Source organism: Tamandua tetradactyla, chromosome 17, assembly GCF_023851605.1.
Source record: "Tamandua tetradactyla isolate mTamTet1 chromosome 17, mTamTet1.pri, whole genome shotgun sequence".
In the NCBI taxonomy this organism is placed as follows: Eukaryota; Metazoa; Chordata; class Mammalia; order Pilosa; family Myrmecophagidae; genus Tamandua; species Tamandua tetradactyla.
The window spans coordinates 7,376,299-7,403,085 of NC_135343.1; the positions used below are offsets into that span (position 1 = coordinate 7,376,299).

Here is a 26,787-nt window from a genome sequence, read left to right on the forward strand (position 1 = left end):
AATCAGTAATGCACCTTTTGAGCCATATTTGATCATCAGATTCAGGTTGACTGTTTACAGAATTTTTTTCTTTTTAAATCCCCTTTTCTTAACTAGAGTGGCTGTTAATAGTATTTCAGTATTTATAACAAATATCCAATATAAGAGTTCCAATCAAACCTTTGATACAGATGATTTTTTGTTTTATTTTTGTGTATACTAAAGTATTTAAAAATGGATTACAGACTTTGTGACTCTTCACCCTTTAATACATCATTACATGTCTCTAAAATAGGATGCTTTTTTCCCAGTATGCCCACCTGTTATCATACCTTATTAATAAACTAAAAATAATTATTTAATACAAAGTCCATATTCAGACCCAGCTGGTTTCAGATGGTTTATCTAAACCAGTATCCAGTGCAGACAAAATACTGTATTTGGCTCTTTCGCCCACAGGTCTCTTAATCGAGACACCACTCCCACCCCCACCCCCCTCCGTGACTACCTTGCTGAAGAGGCTGGGCCTTGCGTAGAATGTTCCACCCCTAGATTTGTTTAATTACTACTTTATGCTGTCATTTAGCATGTTTTCTGTAAACTGGAAAGTTTCAAATTAGTATCCAGGAAAACCTTTTTGGCACGCGCACCTCAGAGGTGACAGGTGTGCCGCATCACATGGGCAGGTGTGGGATGGCTCCTTATCCTGCCGGTGACGGTGCTGAATTCCTCCTTTGCGCTGCGGTAGACTAGAAAACTCCGTCAAGAGAAGGGAGAAATTTGTAGTCTCTCCTTACTCTTATATCCAAACATTCTGAACTCTGATTTTTAGCATTATTACATTGTTATACAGAAAACACTTAAATTGAGCAACCTTTCTTTTTTTGGCATGGGCAGGCTCCAGGAATCAAACCTGGGTCTCTGGCATGGCAGGTGAGAACTCTGCCTTTGAGCCACCATTGCCTGCCCTAAATTGAGCACCTTGAATTATAATTCCTTGGTCAGGGTATCTTATAAACAAAAGTATACTAATGACAACAAATGTCTGTTATTTGCTTTTTTTAAATGTTTTTCGATTTTAATTATTGACTGATAAAACATCAATAGTTTATCAGCCAGTATTTATTGAGCACCTACAGTATGCCATAGATGACTGTCGGGCTACAAAAGTGAATAATAAAAGCAGAAATGCCTACCTTCGGAGATCTTGTATTTGAGTGGAGAATAAAGTTAGAATTCAAATTTTAAAATTGAAATTTAAGAGTCACCTGAGGGAAAAGATTGCATGTCCAGAAAGATGCTTTAGGTATTGCTCACCTTTATTTAGTTTGAAGAGTGAAAGGGGTGCTTGGCGGCATGATCCAAACTGGTAGACTGAGGTGGATGCTAGTCGTTCAGCTGTGGGCTTTAATAAAGAGTGCATTCAGGGGGAAAAAAAATGCATTTAGGCCTTAAAGAGTTTAAAATCTTAATTTTTATTTGAGGTATTGAACATAAAAATAAATCTGAATTCTACACTATTCAATGCTTGTAAGGAAATGAAAAAAACATACTAAACAGTAGATCATGCCTTGGGCAGTTAAAGAGAGGCTTTTATGTGGACTGTCTCTAGTTTTTAGTGAAGTGGTTTTAATTAGCAAGTCAGTTTGTCTTTATTTCATTTGTTTCTGTGTTTGTAAGATGTTTCTCCAAACCTTTTTAATTTCCTGGCAAGCTTCCTTTCAGTTTATATCCAGAGGAAGCCTTTATTTCATTTGTTTAAATAACCTGAAGTTGTAAGTTAGTGGCTTCATAGCTAATATGGTATCCATAACATACTGTTTTATTTTTGCAGAGTGACCTTTGGTCTTGTGGCATTACAGCCATTGAGATGGCAGAAGGTGCTCCCCGTAAGTATTTTCTTTTAAGCCCACTGTGTATACCTTAAATTTGTGTCGAGACTTTGGAAAGAACATCCCCCTGGATAACACCATTCCCTTTGTGGCAGTTCAGGGAGGACAGCCTATTAGCAATCAGGTTTTTAGACGTAAAAGAATTCTGTAAGCCACGTATTCTTTTAAGTTGTATCAATATGTGTAACCTGAAATTGTCTAAGTTCAGATAATGGGCGATAATTTTTCTTTTTACAATTTAAGCTTTATATTCAGTGAAACTGGTTCTTACACATGAAGTTTTAGTATTATGTTTTTTTACTCCACAAATAGAGGCATAACTTCTCTTAGACTTTTTTTTTTTTTTTTTTTTTAACATGACCTATAAAGTTTTCCTATTCATTATAAGTGTGCTTGCTTCTCTTTTGGAGTAAATAAAATTGGTGCTTATTAAAATTGATTTTTGATCGGGGACGGCGTAGAATTGCAAGAAACAGTGAAAAAGCAGTATTTTCCGTTGGTCCCCTTAGGAAACAGGTATACACAAAGAATGTGTAACCACATGGTACATATTTGATCTTGAATGAATGAAAAGAATTTATCAACAGCTAAAAAAGTTAGCGTGCAATCCAGAAATGGATGTCTGCCTTAAAAACCATACATTTCCCCTGAGTTTTCCTCTAAGGAATTGCGGTGGGAAAGTATTATCTGATCCTTTTTCTTGGTTTTCTTTTACAATGGGAAGGGTATTGTTTGTTTCTGTAGTCCCCATTGTCCACCTACCTTGTAAGGTTCTCTCAAAGGCAAACAAACACATGAAAATGTACCTTACCTGTTGTGACATATCAATGCAAGCATGTGTGCCATAAGGGCTTTTACTGGAATGGGTAAGAGAGTAATTGCACAGATTAAACAATTCAGTCTTAAACTCCTGTGTTTGCTCTTCTGTAGTGATAACTATCTGTAGCAATGAACCTTTCTGGAGGGTTTGCTCTGTGCTAACTTGGCACCAGATTGTGCTAAGGCTGTATAAGCATTGTCTTATATAATCCTCATGGCAATTCTATGAAAATGCAATTATTTTAACTGTAATCTCATAGATACTTAAACACTTAAGCTGTTAACTCTTTAAGACTTTCAATTAATGTTTATTTTTTCTTAATGAAAACTTTCCAGTGTCTATTTGAAATTATAAATTTTCCTTGTTGCCCTTGCCCCCTTTACATTTTGTTATTTTTTAAATGAAAAATTCAAGGCATGCCCTAGGGTTTGTATCTAGATGTCTAAACTGCTTGGCATAAAAGTGTGTCTGTCAGTCAGTGGGAGAGAACATTTGATATTATGAATGAGCCCTCATCCTCTCTCTCTAAGCCAGCTTGGCAGGTGAACTTGTTGCCCTCCCCCCTACATAGGACATGACTCTTAGGGGTGTAAGTCTCCGTGGCAGCATGGGCCAGGGCTCCCAAGATGAGCCAGGAACTGGCATCCTGGGAACGAGAAAGCTTTCTTGACTAAAAGAGAGAAGAGAGAAATGAGATAAAATAAGTTTCAGAGGCTGAGAGATTTCAAACAGAGTCAAGAGGTTATCCTGGCAGTAATTCTTATGCATTATGTAGATACCACTTTTTAGCCTATGATGTATTAAAGTGGCTACATGGAATACCTGAAATTGTTATACTGCGTTCCAGTAGCCTTGTTTCTTAAAGATGATTGTATAATTTAGCTTTTACAGTGTGACTGTTCAATTGTGAAAACTTTATGTCTGAATTTCCTTTTATCCAGGTAATAGACCGATCAGTAAAAAAATAAGGATAAAATATAAATAATGGGGGAAGGGGATAAAAGGTAAAAAATTGGGTTGATTGAAATACTTGTGGTTGGTAAGAGGGAGGGGTAAGGGGTATGGGATATATGAGTTTCTTCTTAATTTCTTTTTCTGGAGTGATGCAAATGTTCTAAAAATGATCATGGTGACAAATACACAGCCATGTGATGATATCACACACCATGTATGGAATGTATGTGTATGAAGATTTATCAATAAAAATATTAATAATACTTAAAATAATTAAAAATATTAAAAACAAAACTCAAAGAATGAGCCCTAGAAACCAAGCATGAGAATAATAAGTGATATGGCGTCTCTTCTTCCCAGCTCTCTGTGACATGCACCCAATGAGAGCACTGTTTCTCATTCCCAGGAACCCTCCTCCCCGGCTGAAGTCAAAAAAATGGTAAGCTATAGATAGTAATTTTGCTGCTGTTATTGTTGTTTTTTGATGATTCCTTTCCTCTGAGATAAAATTCTTGCCATTCTAATTTCCAAAGAGCACATGCAACAATGCCTGAAACGAATAAGAAGCAGATTGATTTTGTGTGTGGTTATTTTTCTTGATAAACTTCTCTTTGAATTATATAATAGTGCTGTGATCACATAATATACAATAAATGGTTATGAAACAAGTTTGTTTTAATATTTTTTACATATTTAAAGTTGAATGTTTCTAAACATCTTTACATTAAGAAAACTGAATTGACTTGCAATCTCTCAGGTGAAGTAGGATTTTTAAATTAATGAAGTAGTTTAATTATTACAAAAAATTGAAATTAAACATATCCATTTCTTTCCAGGAGGCCAAATTAAAAGAATTATCTTCTTTGGGTTGCCACTTATCCATCTCCCTGTAGCTCTCATGCATTTGCCAAACAAATTGTTGATAACCATGGAGGCAGATGGCAATATCCTTACTGAGGAAAAGCTTTTAGAATTGCAGTGTTGTGGGGAAAGGATGGTTTGGGTTATTATGAAAAACATCCCCATTCTTTTCTGCCTAAGAGTTTTGCCCATTCATTCTCTCCCAATCTTTTTTTGAGTCCTTCCCTATCAGTTTCTGGCACTCGGGCTACTCATGCATCTTCCACCCACCTCCCATTTCCACCTCCCCCACCTTTGACCCATCCTTTTTCAGTCTTTCTGGGCTCATCCCTTCCTATGTGGTTTGTTTTTCTTTCATTTCTGAAACTGTTCTTATTAGTTTTCCAATTAGTGGTGTCACTTCTTAAGTTCTGGACTCTGATTCTAAAATATGCAAAGGTCTCAATTTTAAGCTTTTCTATTCTGAATTTGGTCTCTCAGCTATTACACTCTGTTCTTTCCTTCTTGTTCACTCGTCTTCTGGTGCTCTGCAGTTTTCTTCTGCTATCGTGGATGTTCCCTTCAACATTTCTCACTGTCTCCTTTCTCTCTTTGCTCTGAACACATTTCATCCTCCTTTCCCTACCTTTCTCTTGTTGGCAGGTTTTTCCTCATTCTTTAAATACTACCTTTACCCTCATTTGTTTTCAGATAACTGAGGTTGTCTAATTCCATTTATCAGTTTTTAGAGAGGTTCTTCAGGGCACACAATTTCAAAACTTTGGCTCCAACTAGTGTTGAGTTTTAATATGTGATATTAACCCTGGGCTTCCTTAGGTGAACTTATAGTAGTTCTCTGGAGAATAAGCTGTGGAACCAGGGTAGCATTTTGTCAAAGTCTTGCTATACCAAGTAGTAATACAACTTTTTCCCTTTCTCTGTGTCAAATCTTAGAGAAGGGAGTCTGTACTGAAAAGACTGCTGAATTAATCCTGTATCTTCAGGGTTCCTCATAGTCTTGAAGACTTTTCAGTTGTCCTTGCTCTGATTAATCTAATACCTGCGGTTTTGGATCAACCACTTTGTACAGCATTCGGTGATATAATGATAGACTTGTATGACAATAAATGCTTCTTGTGTTTCTTTCTAACACCAGACTTTCTTTACACTTGGGTAGGACCATGTTCACGACTGTTCTCATCTTCCCCAGGCGTTCCCCAGTGACTGGGTGATTACAGACATACAGTCCTTCTTCCTTTGTGATGTGTCTTGTCCACCACATGTAAATTTGTACTACTGGTTTCGGAGAAGTGGCTTTGAAAAAGATGACTGGTGAATTCTCTTCCAGCAGAGCTTGATAGCTGATATAAAAGAATATACTGAAGGTCATAGATTCCCAAATACGATCTGTGGAAATGGTGCCTCAGAATCCCTTCAGGATGTTCTAATTCAGGGCTCCAACTGAACTGTTTCTGATTCATTAGGTTTGAGAAGTGACTGAAGTGTATATTTTTCGGAAACTCCCAAAATGATTCTCAGGAGCGGTAGGGTTGGGGAATTTCTGGGTTAGAGCCTGCCCCAACACCGTGTTCCATGTTGACCGCAGAATACAGTTAACACCCTCCTCTTTGTGACATCGAGGGCCTTCCTTTCCACTTTCCATAATAGTCACAGAAAGCTGTTCATTTTATCTTATAGTTTTCTTCCTTTGTTCGTGCTGTGTATTTATCCTAGAATGTTGGGTCCACCAAGCATCCCACTTTCTCCTAATAATTATCCCTCTATAACAGTTGGTTTTTTTCCTCTCCTCTCTAAGTGTTGATTGTACATCTGGTACTATGTCTACATGAATTTTCTTCACTTTATTTCCTACATGTATTTCTTATAGAGCCAAACATATGTAAAAGCTTGGTACATAAATACTTATTGAATATATATAATAGTAAGTTGGAATTGAAATGCAAGACAATAGAAATGACTCTTTTTAAACAGTGGATTGGAAAGAACTGAATTAATTTTCTAAATTGGGTTTTAAAAGACTGAATAATAACTAATGCCTTCCACAAAAGTGTATTTCATCCCTGCTGTGATGTGCCATGGGCAGTGCCTGGCACTCCTGACTAACTGCAGAGTAGGATCCAGTTGCTGACTGCCATGTCCAACCAGTGGGGAGCCCAAAACATGAAGTATGCAGCCTGTTAAACCAGACAACCCAGTAGGAAAGAATCCTGGCCTGGAACATGCAGGAAGTGTGTGTTGCCCAGAAAGGCTTCCCAAGGAGAGATGATTCCTGAGCTGAGTTTCAAAAAATAGGCTTGCTGAGAGCGTCTCATACGGGAGATACCATGAGCCAGATGTAGAGAAACAAGCAGAAATAAAAGTGACCAGTAGGATATATTTGGGTGGCAGAGTCATTTCCCTATGAAAACCATAATTTCTACCTCTACGTGTAGCAGAAAGAACAGATATCATTTCTTTGGATAAATAAACTGCCATGAAACTCTGAAATGTATTAACAAGTTCTAGAGTCCCAGAATTTGGTAATTAGATTCCTTTTCTCATCTCTTTATTTGCCTTTGTCTTTTGGGCACCAAACATCTGTCCTCCATCTGCCTTAATTTTAGTAGAAACCTCCTCCTACCCTTGGCCTCCTCTCCCTCCTGTGATTAAGTGGTTAAAAAACAGCATCAAAATTAAACCTTGGGCAGGCCACGGTGGCTCAGCAGGCAAGAATGCTTGCCTGCCATGCCAGAGGACCCAGGTTCGATTCCCGGTACCTGCCCATGTAAAAAAAAAATTTTTTTTAAATAAAAAAAAAAAATTAAACCTTATTCATTTAACTTTGACCTTTCTCACAGCTCTGTTTATGGTGTGTTGCCAGTGTTATGGTATCTTAAACTGTGTTTAATTAATTAATGCTCCTGATACCTGAAGTTCCCAAGTTACCATTTATACTCCTTTTATCATTCCTAGGCAATTGCATAATGTTTGTGGTGAATTCTGAGGTTCTTCTTTCTTTTCAGGCTTGTTATTTGATCATTTGAAACTTTGCTCTTTGTGATAGAGAGTTGGTGATCATTTTTACTTCCTTTTAACAGGTCAAAGAAATTTTTTAGTTTTATAGAAGGGTGCCTGGTGAAGAATTACATGCAGCGGCCCTCCACAGAGCAGCTTTTGAAACATCCTTTCATAAGGGATCAGCCAAATGAAAGGCAAGTTAGGATCCAGCTGAAGGACCATATAGACCGGACCAGGAAGAAGCGAGGAGAGAAAGGTATTGATTCGTTTTGATTTTCATCTTCTTTTTTCTTTTTTTTTCCCTTCATTTTTAGGTTCTTGCCAATTAGAATAGCACCCTCTTTTTCCAACCATGAAATTATGCTTACCACCTTGTCTCCACTGAGTGCCTCTAGGGTCTAGCCTGGCTCCACGCAGAGAGGCACGGAGCTGTGCAGTGTGTGACTAGGCTGTTAAGAGTGTCAGGCCGGCACCCTGGGTGGCTGGCTCAGGCAGATGTTCTTCCAGTTTGTCCTTGGCAGCACCTCTTTTTTTCCTTTTCTTTTTTAATAACTTTATTATTGTATAATGTATCGTATATAGAAAGCAAAGAAATGAAGAAGCAATAGTTCCCAAAGGACCCTCAACAGGTAGTTATTGGACAGATCCCAGAGTTGGTCATGGACTCCCATATAATCCTCTCAGATTTTTTCCTCCTAGCTGCTCCAGAATATACAAGGCTAGAAGGCATAAATATTTTTTTATCATCACTATCGACTATTTTTTGTGTGGGTGAAAAATAGCATATATACAGAAAAGCAATAAATTTCAAAGCACAGCATCACAATTAGTTGTAGAACATAATTCAGAGTTTGACGGGTTACAATTCCACAATTTTAGGTTTTTACTTCTAGCAACTCTGAGATACTGGAGACTAAAAGAGATGTTGATGTAATGATTGAATAATCATATTCATTTGTTAAATCCTATTTTTTCTGTATAATTCCACCATCACTTTTGATCTTTCTGTCCCTCTCTCTAGGGGTGTTTGGGCTATGGCCATTCTAACTTTTTCATGTTGGAAGGGGTTGTCAGTAATATGGGGTAGGGAGATGGAACTGTCTGATGTTCTGGAAAGGCTGGGCCCTCTAAGTTTCAGGACTTATCTGGTCCAGGGACCCATCTAGAGGTTGCAGGTTTCTGGAAAGTTATTCTAGTGCATGAAATGCTTGTGGAATCTTTTGTATTGCTCTAACTGTTCTTTAGGATTGGCTGGAATGGTCCTGGTTGGAGTTTGGCAGGTTATGACAGGTAGTAAGGTCTACCTGAAGCTTGTGTAAGAGCAACCTCCAGAGTAGCCTCTCGACTCTGTTTGAACTCTCTCTGTCACTGATACTTTATTACTTATACTTCTTTTCCCAAACCCTTTGGTCAGGATGGAATTGTTGATCCCATGGTGCCAGGGCTGGATTTATCCCTGGGAATCATTTCCCACGTTGCCAGGGATACGTTCACCCCTAGATGTCATGTCTTATGTAGGGAGGAGGGCAGTGATTTCACTCACAGAGTTGGGCTTAGAGAGAGTGAGACAGCAGCGCCTCATTGTTGCCCCCTTTTTTTACATTATTATGAAGGTTGTGTTCATGACATATATGTTCAGGATTTATTGTGCATCAGCTCTGGGCAACATGACTGTTTTAGTGTTAGGCTGGTGAAGGATCCATCAGGGTTTCTTACTGCTGTAGACTGTTACAGGTTGTGTGGCTAGGCATGGGCCATGTATGTGACCTGCCCTGCTTTCTTATCGTCCTTACTTAAGACTCCTTTCTGTGCCCATTACATCACAACCCGTGCCCACCTGCCTGGGATGTTCTCTCTTTTTCTTCTGTCCAGTAGAGGGAAATTCAAGCTCCATTCCCATTTTTATTAAACCTTCTCTTAGGGCTCTAGCTCACAGTGATCTTGAGCTTTTGTGAATTATTACAAAACAGCATTTGGATAATGGGAACCCCAAATGAATTTATTTTTTTACACTCAAATTTCCAGGCAGAAAGAGGAAGCTAAAAAGAGCAGGTTAAAGGAATTGAAAGAGTTGGTCAGAGAGTCATTATCTTGTGGGACACATGTTGAGCTTTTTCATGTTCATTTGAGTCTTATACAACTTCTATATTTAAAATAAAATTAATTTGAAATTTAAAGTAACTTTTGGCCTCTGACATATTTAGTCATAAATAAACTTTGCATGTTCTGCTGTGCAGTTGTAACAAAGTGAGCTAAAGCTTAAAAAGAAAAGAATTTTATGCTTAATCCTCAATTAGCATGGTAGCCCTAATTTTTTGGAAAATTTTTGCATCTTTTTGCATAGTGTTCCCATTATTTTGCTCAATAGTAATAGCTAACATTCATGGATCATATGTGCTGGACATTTGCTAAGTACTTTACCTTGATTGTTTTGTCTCTCCCTCCCTTTTTGAGAATAATGAAGCACTTTACCTTCCTTTCTTATCTTCAGGTCACAGTGGTCTCTTTGTTTTCTTTGCAGCCACCTTCCAAATACACTCAGCTTCTCTATCAAGAATTAATAGTTCATAGTACGAAAAACATATCAGATTATTTAAAAGAATGTTAAAGATTATTTTGGTTGGAATTTCCTGAAAAAGCTGGAGTATGTCTGTTTGTGCACTACAATTATATAAGCTTTGAATTTTTTTCTATCATTATCCTTTCTCTATCTAGTAAAGAAAAAACTAGTGTTATATGCATAAACTGATGACTGTCATATACATAGACTGATTAATTTTAAGTTCTCAGACTGATCTTTCTTATCAGGAAACTGTTTCTTATCTTAGATATCTCTGTAAAAACCAGAAATATATTTCTTATTTGTGAAGAAATTAAAATTTCTTCACTTTGTCTGGTTTTGGTGCTCTGGAATGAAATTTTTCACTTCAAGTTGAATACTGACATGAAGAGAAAGGGCCAGTAAGGTACCTCTTACTTCTGGGAAAATGGTAGAAAACCTGTTAAGTAAAAATAAGTTATTCACACGGAAACTTTGAAGTCCTTCTTAAGTAGAACATTTTTTGCCTTGTTCTTTCATTGTTTTATTTCATTAGTTTTTCTCTAGTATCACTTTTTACAATTTGTGGACACTTTTGACTTTGTTTTCTGTTCTGAGTATCAACTAATGCTTTATTTTTTGTTAAAACAGAAACCTTTTCTTCCTAATATCCTATCAGTGGATCCCTGATTGCTAAATATAATGAAATAGATTCTCTCAGTTGCATTAGTTTCAAGCAGTTAATTTCTTTCTCTTCGTTGCATAGAACTTGTTTATTTCTATGCATGTATGTGCCCTGATTTGTGACCCATCCTTTTCTTTACAGATGAGACAGAGTATGAGTACAGTGGAAGTGAGGAAGAGGAGGAGGAGGTGCCTGAACAGGAGGGAGAGCCCAGGTAACAATATGTGTTCAGCTTCCTGCTTGGTGAAGAGATTTTCACACTGATGCCAGGATTTCAAAAGACTCTTGTCTAGTATGAGGGAATCTTAATTTGAAAGGAATTTAATGCCTTCCACACTTCTCAATTCTTTGAAAGATTTCTATAAACATTTTACTCCTCTAGAGCTCTGTGCCCAGTTGTTCTTCACCAAGGATTTCATTGCAACCTCTCACCCACTACTCATTTGGGAAAATGAGGCATTGTTTTGGGGATTGGGGATGGTGTATTGCCTCCAGCATTTAATGCTCCTGGAGCCATGGATGACATATGTCTTGCAGTATGTGGGGCAGTTCTGCACACAAAAAATTATCCCTACTTCCGGAGAAGATGGCGGCTTAGTAAGACACACGGATCTTAGTTTCTTCTCCAGGACAGCTACTAGGGGAGTAGAAACGACACAGAACAGCTCCCAAAGCCACAACAGAGATAAAAAAGACAGCGTACCCCATCCTGGAACGGCTGGATGGCTGAGAGAAGCCGCTCGGGTGAGATCGCCAAGGCGCGCGGGCTTCACCGGGCGGGGCGGCAAGCGGCCGGAGTCACTCCCTTCCCCTTTCCCGGGCCAGCTGGGAGAATTGGAGAGGCGGCCCCCCGGACCAACTGAGAGAGTTGGATCGGAAATCCCCAGGCCGCGGAGAACGGTGACGGGTGGGGGAGGCCCCTCCCAAACCCGTGACTCCCTGGGAACGTGCACTCTCCCGGGCGGGCCGCTGCCGCTGGCGCCCTTCCGCCACACTTGGTGCCCCGGGCCGACTAGGAAATTCGGACAGGCGCTTTCCCGGGCTGCGGCGGCCAGCAACCCTCCCCGCGTTCGGACCCCGGGCCGGCTCAAGCCGCTTCGGCTAGCGAACCTCCCGGACGGCAAGAGTTTTCCAAAGTTAAAGGTCCCACAGCACCTTTTACAGGTGGGACCCGCAGACAAACGTGTGCCACGAGCGCCACCTACTGGGCAAGATAAGAAAAACAGAACCCAGAGATTTCACAGAAAAATCTTCCAAACTTTTGGATCCAATACCCAGGGAAATCTGTCTAAATGCGCACACGCCAACAGAAGATAACGGATCACGCTCAAATAATTGAAAATATGGCGCAGTCAAAGGAACAAACCAATAGTTCAAATGAGATACAGGAGCTGAGACAACTAATGCTGAATATACGAACAGAAATGGAAAACCTCTTCAAAAACGAAATCGATAAATTGAGGGAGGACATGAAGAAGACATGGGCTGAACATAAAGAAGAAATAGAAAAACTGAAAAAACAAATCACAGAACTTATGGAAGTGAAGGACAAAGTAGAAAAGATGGAAAAAACAATGGATACCTACAATGATAGATTCAAAGAGACAGAAGATAGAATTAGTGATTTGGAGGATGGAACATCTGAATTCCAAAAACAAACAGAAACTATAGGGAAAAGAATGGAAAAATTTGAACAGGGTATCAGGGAACTCAAGGACAATATGAAGCGCACAAATATACGTGTTGTGGGTGTCCCAGAAGGAGAAGAGAAGGGAAAAGGAGGAGAAAAACTAATGGAAGACATTTTCACTGAAAATTTCCCAACTCTTATGAAAGACCTAAAATTACAGATCCAAGAAGTGCAGCGCACCCCAAAGAGATTAGACCCAAATAGGCATTCTCCAAGACACTTACTAGTTAGAATGTCAGAGGTCAAAGAGAAAGAGAGGATCTTGAAAGCAGCAAGAGAAAAACAATCCATCACATACAAGGGAAACCCAATAAGACTATGTGTAGATTTCTCAGCAGAAACCATGGAGGCTAGAAGACAGTGGGATGATATATTTAAATTACTAAAAGAGAAAAACTGCCAACCAAGACTCCTATATCCAGCAAAATTGTCCTTCAAAAATGAGGGAGAAATTAAAACATTCTCAGACAAAAAGTCACTGAGAGAATTTGTGACCAAGAGACCAGCTCTGCAAGAAATACTAAAGGGAGCACTAGAGTCAGATACGAAAAGACAGAAGAGAGAGGTATGGAGAAGAGTGTAGAAAGAAGGAAAGTCAGATATGATATATATAATACAAAAGGCAAAATGGTAGAGGAAAATATTATCCAAACAGTAATAACACTAAATGTTAATGGACTGAATTCCCCAATCAAAAGACATAGAATGGCAGAATGGATTAAAAAACAGGATCCTTCTATATGCTGTCTACAGGAAACACATCTTAGACCCAAAGATAAACATAGGTTGAAAGTGAAAGGTTGGGAAAAGATATTTCATGCAAATAACAACCAGAAAATAGCAGGAGTGGCTATACTAATATCCAACAAGTTAGACTTCAAATGTAAAACAGTTAAAAGAGACAAAGAAGGACACTGTATACTAATAAAAGGAACAATTAAACAAGAAGACATAACAATCATAAATATTTACGCACCGAACCAGAATGCCCCAAAATACGTGAGGAATACACTGCAAACACTGAAAAGGGAAATAGACACAAATACCATAATAGTTGGAGACTTCAATTCCCCACTCTCATCAATGGACAGAACATCTAGACAGAGGATCAATAAAGAAATAGAGAATCTGAATATTACTATAAAGGAGCTAGACTTAACAGACATTTATAGGACATTACATCCCACAACAGCAGGATACACCTTTTTCTCAAGTGCTCATGGATCATTCTCAAAGATAGACCATATGCTGGGTCACAAAGCAAGTCTTAACAAATTTAAAAAGATTGAAATCATACACAACACTTTCTCGGATCATAAAGGAATGAAGTTGGAAATCAATATTAGGCAGAATGCCAGAAAATTCACAAATACCTGGAGGCTCAACAACAGACTCTTAAACAACGAGTGGGTCAAGGAAGAAATTGCAAGAGAAATTAGTAAATACCTCGAGGCAAATGAAAATGAAAACACAACATATCAAAACTTATGGGATGCAGCAAAGGCAGTGCTAAGAGGGAAATTTATTGCCCTAAATGCCTATATCAGAAAAGAAGAAAAGGCAAAAATGCAGGAATTAACTGTTCAATTGGAAGAACTGGAGAAAGAACAGCAAACTAATCCCAAAGCAAGCAAAAGGAAAGAAATAACAAAGATCAGAGCAGAAATAAATGAAATTGAAAATATGAAAACAGTAGAGAAAATCAATAAGACCAGAAGTTGGTTCTATGAGAAAATCAATAAGATTGATGGGCCCCTATCAAGATTGACAAAAAGAAGAAGAGAGAGGATGCAAATAAATAAGATCAGAAATGGAAGAGGAGACATAACTACTGACCTCACAGAAATAAAGGAGGTAATAACAGGATACTATGGACAACTTTACGCTAATAAATACAACAATTTAGAGGAAATGGACGGGTTCCTGGAAAGACATGAACAACCAACTTTGACTCAAGAAGACATAGATGACCTCAACAAACCAATCACAAGTAAAGAAATTGAATTAGTCATTCAAAAGCTTCCTAAAAAGAAAAGTCCAGGACCAGATGGCTTCACATGTGAATTCTACCAAACGTTCCAGAAAGAATTAGTACCAATTCTCTTCAAACTCTTCAAAAAAATCGAAGTGGAGGGAAAACTACCTAATTCATTCTATGAAGCCAACATCACCCTCATACCAAAACCAGGCAAAGATATTACAAAAAAAGAAAACTACAGACCAATCTCTCTAATGAATACAGATGCAAAAATCCTCAATAAAATTCTAGCAAATCGTATCCAACAACACATTAAAAGAATTATACATCATGACCAAGTAGGATTCATCCCAGGTATGCAAGGATGGTTCAACATAAGAAAATCAATTAATGTAATACACCATATCAACAACTCAAAGCAGAAAAATCACATGATCATCTCAATTGATGCAGAGAAGGCATTCGACAAGATTCAACATCCTTTCCTGTTGAAAACACTTCAAAAGATAGGAATACAAGGGAACTTCCTTAAAATGATAGAGGGAATATATGAAAAACCCACAGCTAATATCATCCTCAATGGGGAAAAATTGAAAACTTTCCCCCTAAGATCAGGAACAAGACAAGGATGTCCACTATCACCACTATTATTCAACATTGTGTTGGAGGTTCTAGCCAGAGCAATTAGACAAGAAAAAGAAATACAAGGCATCAAAATTGGAAAGGAAGAAGTAAAACTATCACTGTATGCAGACGATATGATACTATATGTCGAAAACCCGGAAAAATCCACAACAAAACTACTAGAGCTAATAAATGAGTACAGCAAAGTAGCAGGTTACAAGATCAACATTCAAAAATCTGTAGCATTTCTATACACTAGTAATGAACAAGCGGAGGGGAAAATCAAGAAACGAATCCCATTTACAATTGCAACTAAAAGAATAAAATACCTAGGAATAAATTTAACTAAAGAGACAAAAAACCTATATAAAGAAAACTACAAAAAACTGTTAAAAGAAATCACAGAAGACCTAAATAGATGGAAGGGCATACCATGTTCATGGATTGGAAGGCTAAATATAGTTAAGATGTCAATCCTACCTAAATTGATTTACAGATTCAATGCAATACCAATCAAAATCCCAACAACTTATTTTTCAGAAATAGAAAAACCAATAAGCAAATTTATCTGGAAGGGCAGGGTGCCCCGAATTGCTAAAAACATCTTGAGGAAAAAAAACGAAGCTGGAGGTCTCGCGCTGCCTGACTTTAAGGCATATTATGAAGCCACAGAGGTCAAAACAGCATGGTATTGGCATAAAGATAGATATATCGACCAATGGAATCGAATAGAGTGCTCAGATATAGACCCTCTCATCTACGGACATTTGATCTTTGATAAGGCAGTCAAGCCAACTCACCTGGGACAGAACAGTCTCTTCAATAAATGGTGCCTAGAGAACTGGATATCCATATGCAAAAGAATGAAAGAAGACCCATCTCTCACACCCTATACAAAAGTTAACTCAAAATTGATCGAAGATCTAAACATTAGGTCTAAGACCATAAAACAGTTAGAGGAAAATGTTGGGAGATATCTTATGGATCTTACAACTGGAGGTGGTTTTATGGACCTTAAACCTAAAGCAAGAACACTGAAGAAGGAAATAAATAAATGGGAGCTCCTCAAAATTAAACACTTTTGTGCATCAAAGAACTTCATCAAGAAAGTAGAAAGACAGCCTACACAATGGGAGACAATATTTGGAAATGATGTATCAGATAAAGGTCTAGTATCCAGAATTTATAAAGAGATTGTTCATCTCAACAACAAAAAGGCAGCCAACCCAATTACAAAATGGGAAAAAGACTTGAACAGACACCTATCAGAAGAGGAAATACAAATGGCCAAAAGGCACATGAAGAGATGCTCAATGTCCCTGGCCATTAGAGAAATGCAAATCAAAACCACAATGAGATATCATCTCACACCCACCAGAATGGCCATTATCAACAAAACAGAAAATGACAAGTGCTGGAGAGGATGCGGAGAAAGAGGCACACTTATCCACTGTTGATGGGAATGTCAAATGGTGCAACCACTGTGGAAGGCAGTTTGGCGGTTCCTCAAAAAGCTGAATATAGAATTGCCATACGACCCAGCAATACCATTGCTGAGAATATACTCAAAGGACTTAAGGGCAAAGACACAAACGGACATTTGCACACCAATGTTTATAGCAGCGTTATTTACAATTGCAAAGAGATGGAAACAGCCGAAATCTCCATCAACAGAAGAGTGGCTAAACAAACTGTGGTATATACATACGATGGAATACTATGCAGCTTTAAGACAGGATAAACTTATGAAGCATGTAATAACGTGGATGGACCTAGAGAACATTATGCTGAGTGAGTCTAGCCAAAAACTAAAGGACAAATACTGTATGGTCCCACTGATGTGAACAGACATTCGAGAATAAATTTGGAATATGTCATTGGTAACAGAGTCCAGCAGGAGGTAGAAACAGGGTAAGATAATGGCCAATTGGAGTTGAAGGGATACAGACAGTGTAACAGGACTAGATACAAAAACTCAAAAATGGACAGCACAATAATACCTAATTGTAAAGTAATCATGTTAAAACACTGAATGAAGCTGCATCTGAGCTATAGGTTTTTGTTTTGTTTTGTTTTGATTTTACTATTATTACTTTTATTTTTTTCTCTATATCAACATTCTATATCTTTTTCGGTTATGTTGCTAGTTCTTCTAAACCGATGCAAATGTACTAAGAAATGATGATCATGCATCTATGTGATGCTGTTAAGAATTACTGATTGCATATGTAGAATGGTATGATTTCTAAATGTTGGGTTAATTTCTTTTTTTCCGTTAATTAAAAAAAAAAAAAAGAGAGAAGGGGTAATTGGAGCTGAAGGGATACAGACTGTACAACGGGACTGGATATAAAAACTCAGAAATGGACAGCACAATACTACCCAATTGTAATGCAATTATGTTAAAACACTGAATGAAGCTGCATGTGAGGTATAGGTTTTTTGTTTTTTTTTTTCTTTCTATTATTGTTTTAATTCTTATTCTGTTGTCTTCTTATTTCTTTTTCTTAATCGATGCAAATGTACTAAGAAATGATGAATATGCGACTATGTGATGTTATTAAGAATTACTGATTGTACATGTAGAATGGAATGATTTCTAATTGTTTTGTTAATTCTTTTTTTAATTAATAAAAAAAAAAAGAAAAAAAAAATTATCCCTCTCATGTGCCATTCTCACAAATGTGGTTACCAGGATTTCCCTGTTAAATGTGTATTCTGTCCTGATCCTTTTATGGTCTTGTGTTTTGCTTTATCTCTGGATTCCCTGAGGTACAGTGAAGTAGAAGATTGAAGAGTTGAAGATAGTAGCATGGACATAATTATTCAGTGAATAGAGAATTTTTGGATTTTGGTAACAGGTTTGCCTGGCAGTCAGTCATCCATGTTGCAGCTACACATGACTGACTAAATCACACTGTCACTACTTTTGAAGGATGGAAAAGATATGTTCAGAAACCTGTGAGGACCCATAGGAGTTCTAAGAGAGCATATCAAGAGATAAGAGAATTTATTGAAGAAACTCTATAGAGTATCTTTTTCTCTTTATGTGGGCAAATTTTGAATCCATGTTAGAGGAATTTGAACTGATTTTATGAGCAATGAAACTGCTTTCTAATAGGACCATGATGCAATAAAAGAGGCAATTTGAGCAGATTTGTTTGGCGTGATGTTTTAGGTGGTTTGGAAGAGGAGACTTGGAGTAGGGAGAACAGTTAGGAATGATGCCGTTTAATGTATCTGTGAGATGGCTAATGCATGGGAGATGGCTAATGCAGGGCTTGACTGCTGACCCTAGAACAAAAGAAAGTGTGAGGGAAAACGTGCCAAGGGCTTGGTGGGTAACCAGATGAAGGAAAGGAAAGTGGTGACAGTTACTTGAAAGTTCTTTTCGGCAGATCAGAAAAATGATGTTGCTCTTACTGATGGAAAACGAGATTGTCAAAGGGGGCACTACTGAAGTGAGTGAAGACGGCGATGTTAATCTCTCATTTTACAGTTTGAATTGTTAAGGGAATCCTAAGCAGAGAGGTCCTGTGTAAATAGTTGGCAGTAAGAATAGGGGACAGAGCTTTAAAACATTTACTAAATGAACAGAAGCAGATACGGAACCATCAGGTTATAGGAATAGTCATTCTTGTGGACTTACTAGCTGAGTCCATGGCATGGGGAGAGCCCATGAAAGAATGGATGTAGAGAGCATGGAATGCCGGGTGCTGCCGTAGTTCAGAGGGTGGTGTGACGTGTGCACAGCCCATGTAGCTGTTGCTTCTTCCTGCAGTTCCATCGTTAACGTGCCTGGTGAATCTACTCTTCGACGGGATTTCTTGAGACTGCAGCAGGAGAACAAGGAACGTTCTGAGGCTCTTCGGAGACAACAGCTACTGCAGGAGCAACAGCTCCGTGAGCAGGAGGAATATAAACGGCAGCTGCTGGCCGAGAGACAGAAGCGGATTGAGCAGCAAAAAGAACAGAGGCGGCGGCTAGAAGAGGTAGAAACAGGAAAATGTCCAACTTGGTTTTTTCTCTTTCTTTATTCACATACATAGGGAGCCATGTACTCCAATGAATCTTCTCTGTAGCCTCCTAAAGTAATATCTGCCTACCCCCTGGCTTAGCTGTTTAGCTTCTGAAGAAAAGCTTATGCATTTGGACTGGCAGGGCATTACATTCCTTGAGGTTTTAGAAATGTTTTCTTTGCTTGTAAAAACTTTAAAGACCTGCCACACGGTTACTCATCAACATATTGTTTTAGATGAAGAGAAACAGTGTCCCAAAGATGACATCCTCCCAGTTTTGGTGGAGTCTGTTTCCCATTGTGGTTCAGCTTGGCTTGCTCAGGCTTGACCTGATTTCTTTTCCGCTCTTGGCCTCTGGTCTGAGTTGATGTGTACATAGTTTTCTGAAACATCAGACATTTTTATAGGAAAAGTATTTCCCTATAATGCCTTACCTCTGGGTGTATGTTTTTCTAAATTGTCTTAACTTTAGGTATGCTTAAGAGTAGAGGGTGTAGAAAACAGAACCTTATTGGGTGTAATGCACTGCCTACCTGCTTCTTTACCCCACTAGCATTATTAATAATGTCATATTACCCACCAGCTTTTCCACTTTTAATTCTAAAACACATTATGTCTCTATATTTCACTTGGGGGTAAAAGATTCTTTTGACTTTCTTTTCCTGAATTCCTTGTGCTGTTTTATTTCATATTTCCAAATTTGACAGAGTCTTTTCTGATTCCATTTAATTTATATACCTTATATGTTCATCTTTATCTTTGACCTCCAGAAAAAGGGCCCAACAGCAAGTGCCCTGTATTGATACTTAACAGTGGAATTTAATTTAAATAACAACACATGTTGTCATCCAGGTTATTTAACAGTATAACTTGGAAGGTTGTTTTGTGTATTTGTAGTCTGGTTTCTGAAAACTCTTTATATTCTGCCCCTTGTTTAGAAAATCAGTAACCTGCTTAACTAAGGAGACTGGAAATATTGAGCCCAGGGCTTTAGGAAGAAAACATAGGACTTGCCTTCCCTGAAGTAAGGACAATGTGGCCATCTAAGCAACTCTTGAAGTAGTTTGTTTACAAACTCCTTTATATAGTATTTTTGTTCAGACTTTTTTCAGTGCTCTTTGAATTTTGACGGGAACCCTGAGTGGGTTAGAGACTTGCTCAAGTTGTATATTGACTATTTATATTTATTACATTGTAATACTTGAGCTTCAAGCCTCTGGGAGCTTCTTGCTGTTTCTTTATGTCCTGGTCCCTTCTGACCCTGGGCTGTGCTTTCCTTAAAAAGGTGATGGAGGTTACCTTGGTGGGTTATGAAGGTCAATTAGGTTTTATTTGTAACACAGGCTTTTGAAATGGCTTTCAGGCTATGTGGAAGTGAGACAACAGGGCCTGTTATCCAGCTCCTTTTCATTAGCCTGGATGATTAAGAGTTGTCTGTACTTCAGGTCCCAGAAAGGTAATGGGAGAATATTTGAACCATAAATGTTTTTTGGCCCTTTATTGGCATTAAGCGTTCAGTCAGAACTGTTTGGGGCATAGGAATTCCTTATCTTATGAATAGACAAAAGGAATAGGAAGTGAAGTGTAGGTCAGGACGGTTGGCCTTGATCACAAGATAAATGGCAATTAAAATGTAAAGGAGAGATCAACTTTCTATCAGTAGTTGGCAAAAAACAGTGCAAAAGTTGAGATGTGGGGAAACAGTGCAGATAGATGTCCTTCTCTTTGCAGCTGCCACGAAACCAGACTCACTGGGTCTGGGGACTTCTTTTGCTATCGACTACTCTTTCTACGCCCTTGTTGCAAATGAGGGATGGGGACTTTGACCTTCCCTTCATCTCTAGGAAGTGTGTGTGTGTGTGTGTGCGTGTGTGTGCGCGCGTGTACTTTTTTTATTAAATGTGTTTTGAAATCCACTGCTTCTAGAAGCTCTCCTTTTCCTCACCCCTGCTTCTTCCTCCATGGCTCCTGCGTGAGTCCTTATTGTTTGGAAGTCCTTGCACATATTTTAGAGTCTGTGCCCCAGTTTTGCTGAAAATGCATTTTTCACATTAGTTTTCCATTTTCCTTGTTGTTTCTGGATGATCCCAGGAGGAAAGGGGAAAATGCTGCACTTAGGCAGCCACGTTCGTGCTGGAAGCCCTTTCATCTGCTCCTTTCCTGTCCTTCAGACTCCTCCTGTGTTTGAATTTGCTTCCTGAGTCTTTCTCCTCACACATTCATATTTTTTCACTGTTCTTCTAAGTATATTACTCAGAGTCAGAATTCCCATAAAATAATTATCTCCTTCCATTTCAAAGATTTAATATATTATTACTTTTCACATTTAGATACATTGTCACATCTTTAGCTCATACAGAACTTGGTTTTAGCTTTTGTTTGTTGTGTTTTCTTTTTGTACTCAAGCTAATTCTTATTATTCATGAAAACATTTTCACAGACCAGCCTTTTCTTCATTCTATACATATTTGTTTTTGAGCAAAAATGAAGTCTATTTAATTGTACTGCCATTTTATTCTCAAGGTTTTGTCCTCTTTTTTCAGTGAATCTTGATTGGTCCATTACCTGTCCCCTCCCTGCTCTGTGACATCCACATTCTTGGTTAGCGTGTGTTCTTGTTCTTTGTTTTAAGAAAATATTCATCAAATTATTTAATAAAAATATTTCCTGTAGTAAATTCTGTCAGTAATCCAAAATAATTAATCAGTCAGTGTTCTTTGGGTATGTTTTTGGACCTGCTGCATATTTAAGTTTCTATCAGTTGACCTTTTCTTCTTCATTTTGACCTTATGGAGTCTGACAGATTATTGATAAAAGCAAGATATATTTGTCCCTGATTTGGTCTGCTACTCTCGTTAACTTCAGAAAAAGTGGGGGATAAAATCTCCTAGGGGAGATCTGATTTTAGTGAGTCTACGTTGTGAACATAGTGTTGTAAACTATGTCTAAATCATCATTTTAGTATAGGTATGGGTCAAATCAAACTTCTTTTAAAGTTTGAAGTTTGCAGTTCCTGTCCTTTAAAAGGAAAGAAACAACCCCCTCTGCAGTCCTTGCCTCTCTGAGAAGGTGTAGTGGTACCTGTGCTGAAAGGCTTCGCATGTTTGCCATTTAAATCAAAGGGATCTAATTCATTTCTCGAGCCTCTGTCACTTCTGCTTCTTGTGTTTCCTTTTCTACCTTGAACACTCTGATCAAATATTCAGATTGTCCCTATCTCAAAATCTTTCTGTGGGTATTTGAAAAAAAAAAAAAAGTCTCCTGCATTCAGGACCCTTTTCTTCAGAGTTCTCAGCCATGGTCTCATAGTGACCACTTATGCTGTGGTGGGGCCTGCTGAATCCGTTTCCCTCGAATAAGAGGTGAATATTATCATGAACACACAGTTATGTTCATTTCTTATCATTTTTAATTACAAAGTAAGTGTGAAATTTTGAGAGGGATGGCTGCAAATGTAAGAAGTTAAAAACAGGAAACAAAAGGGAAAAAAATTCAGTAAAGTGTAAGAATTGGTACTGAAGTTAAATTGTGACGCCAGGAAAACAGAAATGTCTAAGAAAAAAATGTAGTAAACTGTACTACGCACTTCATGTTTTTGGCTCTTGAGATCTTAAAAGGAAGGAGCAGTGAACTCTCTCACCCCAAGGACTTTCCGGTAATATTTCCATGCATTTTAAAGAAATAGGAACCATTTCCTCCTTCCTCATTGCCTACACAAAGGCCTTTGTTTTTCACATCACAAGGACCTCACTTCGGGGTGGTGTTAGCGCAGTGCTGCTGTTTGTACAGCTCCAGCTTTCGTATGCAGTCATCGTGGCAGCATGGCATGCGACATGCGAGTGCTCCTACATCACTTGATCAGGTTCCTCAAGTCAGCAGCTCTGTTGTATTAAAGAGGGTGGCTATCTTGCTTTTAAGACTACTTATCAGATTCTCTTGGCATACCAGTTTTTGGTTATATTCAGGGTTACATTTTGGGAAAAGTTAGTTAAAAGCAGCAAGTTTTACTTGTTGCTTAAAGGTGGAGAAGAAGCAAAGAGTTTCTCAATTATGGCTTCATCAGAATTTCCATATAGGAAATTAGTGGCCATATAGGAAAGTTTCATATTTCCATATAAGAAATTAGTGTCTTTAATATGAATGGACAGCCAAGATCATAGACACTGAGGAAAATCTTAATGTGAAAGATTCCAAAAGGAGCGTGAAGGAAGTAGGAGACATTATAAGGAAAAGAGAGAAGCATCTCACAGAAACACACATGTACATATACAAGACCTTTAATGTGCTTTGAAAGAGAAGATGATATATTTACAAAACAAGAGTATTCAGAAAATAAAGGAGTCCTTGAAAATTAAAAAAAAAGATTAACTCTCAGAAAATAGAGGTGGAATATGATAAAGTAATGGATGATAGGCCAGAAGAGAAACTTAGAGTCAGTCTAGATCAGACCATTTAATAGATGTTCCAGGCAGTGAGGACGATAGGACACACACAGCAATGATTCAAAAGTTTTCAAGAGTTTCTGGATTGAAAGGGCTCACTTAAGTGCCCGGGCTAAGAAATGAAAAATTACCCACCAGAAGGCATGCACTTCATCTTGACATTTTAGACTATTGAGGATGAAAAGAGGACCCTAAAGGCTGTGGTGGGGCAGACAGGTCGGGGAGTGTGACATGCGACGTGGACTGAGTCCAGTGATCTGAATGGTCTCAAGACTCTCTGGGAGCAACGTCGGAAAGAAGCCTGAAGATGGTGTAGCAATGCCACGGAAGTCCTGAGGGAATTGTTTCCCTCAGCCAGAATTATCCATCCTGTGTGAGGATAAATAGAGATTTTCAGACATGGAAAGTCTCAAAAGCTTTTTTTTAAAAACCTCTTCATTCTTGGTTAAGAAGGAGGATGTGTTCCAGCAACACAGGATGATGGCGAGTTACGGGAAACAGGCTCTTACGTAGGAGAGGGTCCAGTTGGATTCCCAGGAAGCTGGAGGGAGAAGTGTAGGGTGACCAGAGGGCAGCCTCTCTCGATTGGTGTAGGGGAAGAGAGGGCCTTGAGAGGACACACCTCCAAGCATAAAGACAACCTTATGTAACCTGTTGTATTTGAACCATATTGAAAGGAGTTTATAATAGTGCAAGAGACTTTACATGTCCATTAAAAACTAGTCCAAGAAAAAAAATAAGGCAGTTAACTTCTCAAAAAAACGATAAGGAACTATGCTTGTACATGGCTCGGCCATGAGTATAGTCTGAATTGTCGATGGCTAGTGGGAGCACGGAAGGAGACGGGGCGGTGGATACTCTTTGGAAGAGCGTAGGTGGTATCTCTGAAACAATTTTAAAAAACGGCTCTACTATGTTGTATATACTTTAGGAGAAAAACTAAAAGCATTGGAGATAGGAAATTAGGAGTTAGGACTGAAACAGCTTATTTTTTACTTAAACTTCATAGTTCTTTCTGACTTTTAAAAATACCCCCTTGTTACTTTAAGTTAAAAAAAATAGAGGAAGAATTTGCATTCTTTGTAAAAGCTTTTTTATTTAGCATTTAGTTAAATGCAGTGGTCAAGATTCTCAGTGGGATGGGAATCCTGTACTTAATGCATTTAAAACACCTGAGAAAGTGGAAAGCACAGATTGTCCCACTTTGTGCTTCTTACATGTTAAGGAAGTGAGTCCTCTCCCTTGTCGAGGTCAGTGTGAAGAGAGCTGCTCCAAGGTTCTCCTGTTCCCTGAGATGAGGTGACAACAGGTCTGGGATGGAAGGTAGGAGAGAAGAGATGAGAAACAGGTTTGAGGAATGGGGGTGGGCCCTTGTGTACATTTGGGGACAGTAGCAGTTGGAGCTGAGAGGGCTGGCAGGTGGAAAGTCGGCCCTGGTACTTGTTCAGCACCTAAGCCTCTGCTCTCCCTGCTTTCCTTTCATCTCCTCCCCACCCCACCCCAGCTTTTCCTCTACACCTTCCCCTTGGCGACTCGGTGGAAATTGGAATCTTGAGCCTGGATGGCATTGAATGCTCGGACTCATCAGCACCACTAGCTGCATGCATGCCAGGGTATGGCAGGTGGCCAGTTCAAGTCCTCAGTATAACAACATCCTAGGCTCTTACCTAAGTTGGGTTTTTTTCTTCTTCAGGTTCTTTTCTTGAAGTTCCTTGCTGATCTCAGTAGCTGCCTAACAGTAGAGGCATCAGCAGAAATAAGGCCATGGTTTGCTTTCCAATTAAAGCGTTCCAGAAGCCTATATAGTGTGTAAGGAAATGGCAGTAGGCATATCTGTTGGACCTTTGGGGGTGTTTTCATCATCACTGGGCATTGTTTAAAGTGATGTAGTAGCCTTGAGAGTATTTCAGTTGTGCATGTCAATAAAACCAATTGAGCACGACAGAGGTATAGCTACTTATATAATGTTGTATTAATTGTGTGTATTATAAAATAGACAAAAATACCATTTGTAAAAGATTGAGCTAAAAGTATAAATAAATACAATTTTAGTGTTTTATTGATTTGCTTACCTTTAGAGATGACAGATAAAACAGGCCATCTCATTTCCCCTGTACTCATTTCCCACTGTCTCACTGCATCAGATTTACCTTTTCCTGGGTTGCTAGGCAGGAACAGACAGGCCCAAGTTTTCTGAAAAGAAAAAGTTCTCTTAGAGTTCACTACTTATGAGACCTTTTAACATTTTTTACCATTTGGACACTGTCTATTAACTTCTTCCAGAGAACATCCATCACACCACTTTATCTTTTTTTTTTTAGCATGGGCAGGCACCGGGAATCAAACCCGAATCTCTGGCACAGCAGGCTAGAACTCTGCCAATGCACCACCATGGCCCACCCACACCGCTTTATCTTGTATTGATCTCTCATTTGTAGTCCAGACTGCCTCCTTCGCACCCCATAGCACCTCCACACCTTCCTTGTGACAAATCAGGAAACTGAGGCTCATAGAGGTGAAATGGCTTGTATCCGGGGAGTAGAACCAGGGCAGTGCCCCTGCCCCTGGAATCATTTCACTTCTCTTTCAAGTTGCTTCTAAATTTCCCAAAGAACCCCTTTAACCTGTCTCGGCCACTTTATGTATCTTAACATTTTTAAAGCTGACTGTGTTTTAAAATAGTGTTTAAAACCTGTTGCCTCTTCTGACCCTGTTGACATCAGTGTGGTTGGCTTGTAAACTGGTGCTAAGGGAAAATTTTAAGGGCACAGAAATTTTGCCTTTCTTCTTTCTCTTGTATTCTTTTCCTCTAACTGATTTTGAGGAAAGTTGTTTACACATCCGAGTGGCTTCCTACTTTTGTTGTGATTGTGGATTTTTTCTTTCATACAAAGGCAGGTCTCTTCTTACCTGGCTTGCCAGATGTTTGTTAAACCCAGTGCATTCTATCGTGTCATTTGCAGACCTAAAAGCATTGCAGAGGAGTTTTCCTCAGAACCCAAAAGCAGCCCTGCCTCACGAACAGAGGTCTCTGTGGAAAACGGCTCTTGCTCTTTAGGACAGATGTTTCCACATGCACCACTTCCAGAAAAATGCTCTTGTTTTACACCTGAGAGCTTACGGAGACAGATGACTCTTTCTATTTCAGCTTCAAGTTTATTAGAAGGCTTTTTGTTTATCTTACTTTTGTTTTTTTCTTTTAATGGGTGTTACTCTGCAAAAAAGTTCAAAAGATGCTTTTCTTTGAAATGAACATTGCCAGCCAGGAATATCTGATAAAATTAAGAAATCTGTTTTTCCCAATTGG

At 38.7% G+C, this 26,787-nt stretch overlaps 1 protein-coding gene across 50 annotated transcripts in view; it reads left to right on the top strand.

Annotated features, from left to right (window-relative positions):
• The window catches only part of MAP4K4 (mitogen-activated protein kinase kinase kinase kinase 4), a 200,712-nt gene that overhangs the window by 129,823 nt on the left and 44,102 nt on the right, over positions 1-26,787 (top strand). For all 50 annotated transcript variants that reach the window (XM_077133910.1, XM_077133913.1, XM_077133922.1 and 47 more), the window contains 5 exons: positions 1,814-1,868; positions 4,006-4,084; positions 7,584-7,759; positions 10,869-10,941; positions 18,801-19,011. In XM_077133910.1, the coding sequence (XP_076990025.1) occupies positions 1,814-1,868; positions 4,006-4,084; positions 7,584-7,759; positions 10,869-10,941; positions 18,801-19,011 (594 nt within the window). The remainder of the gene's footprint in view (positions 1-1,813; positions 1,869-4,005; positions 4,085-7,583; positions 7,760-10,868; positions 10,942-18,800; positions 19,012-26,787) is intronic.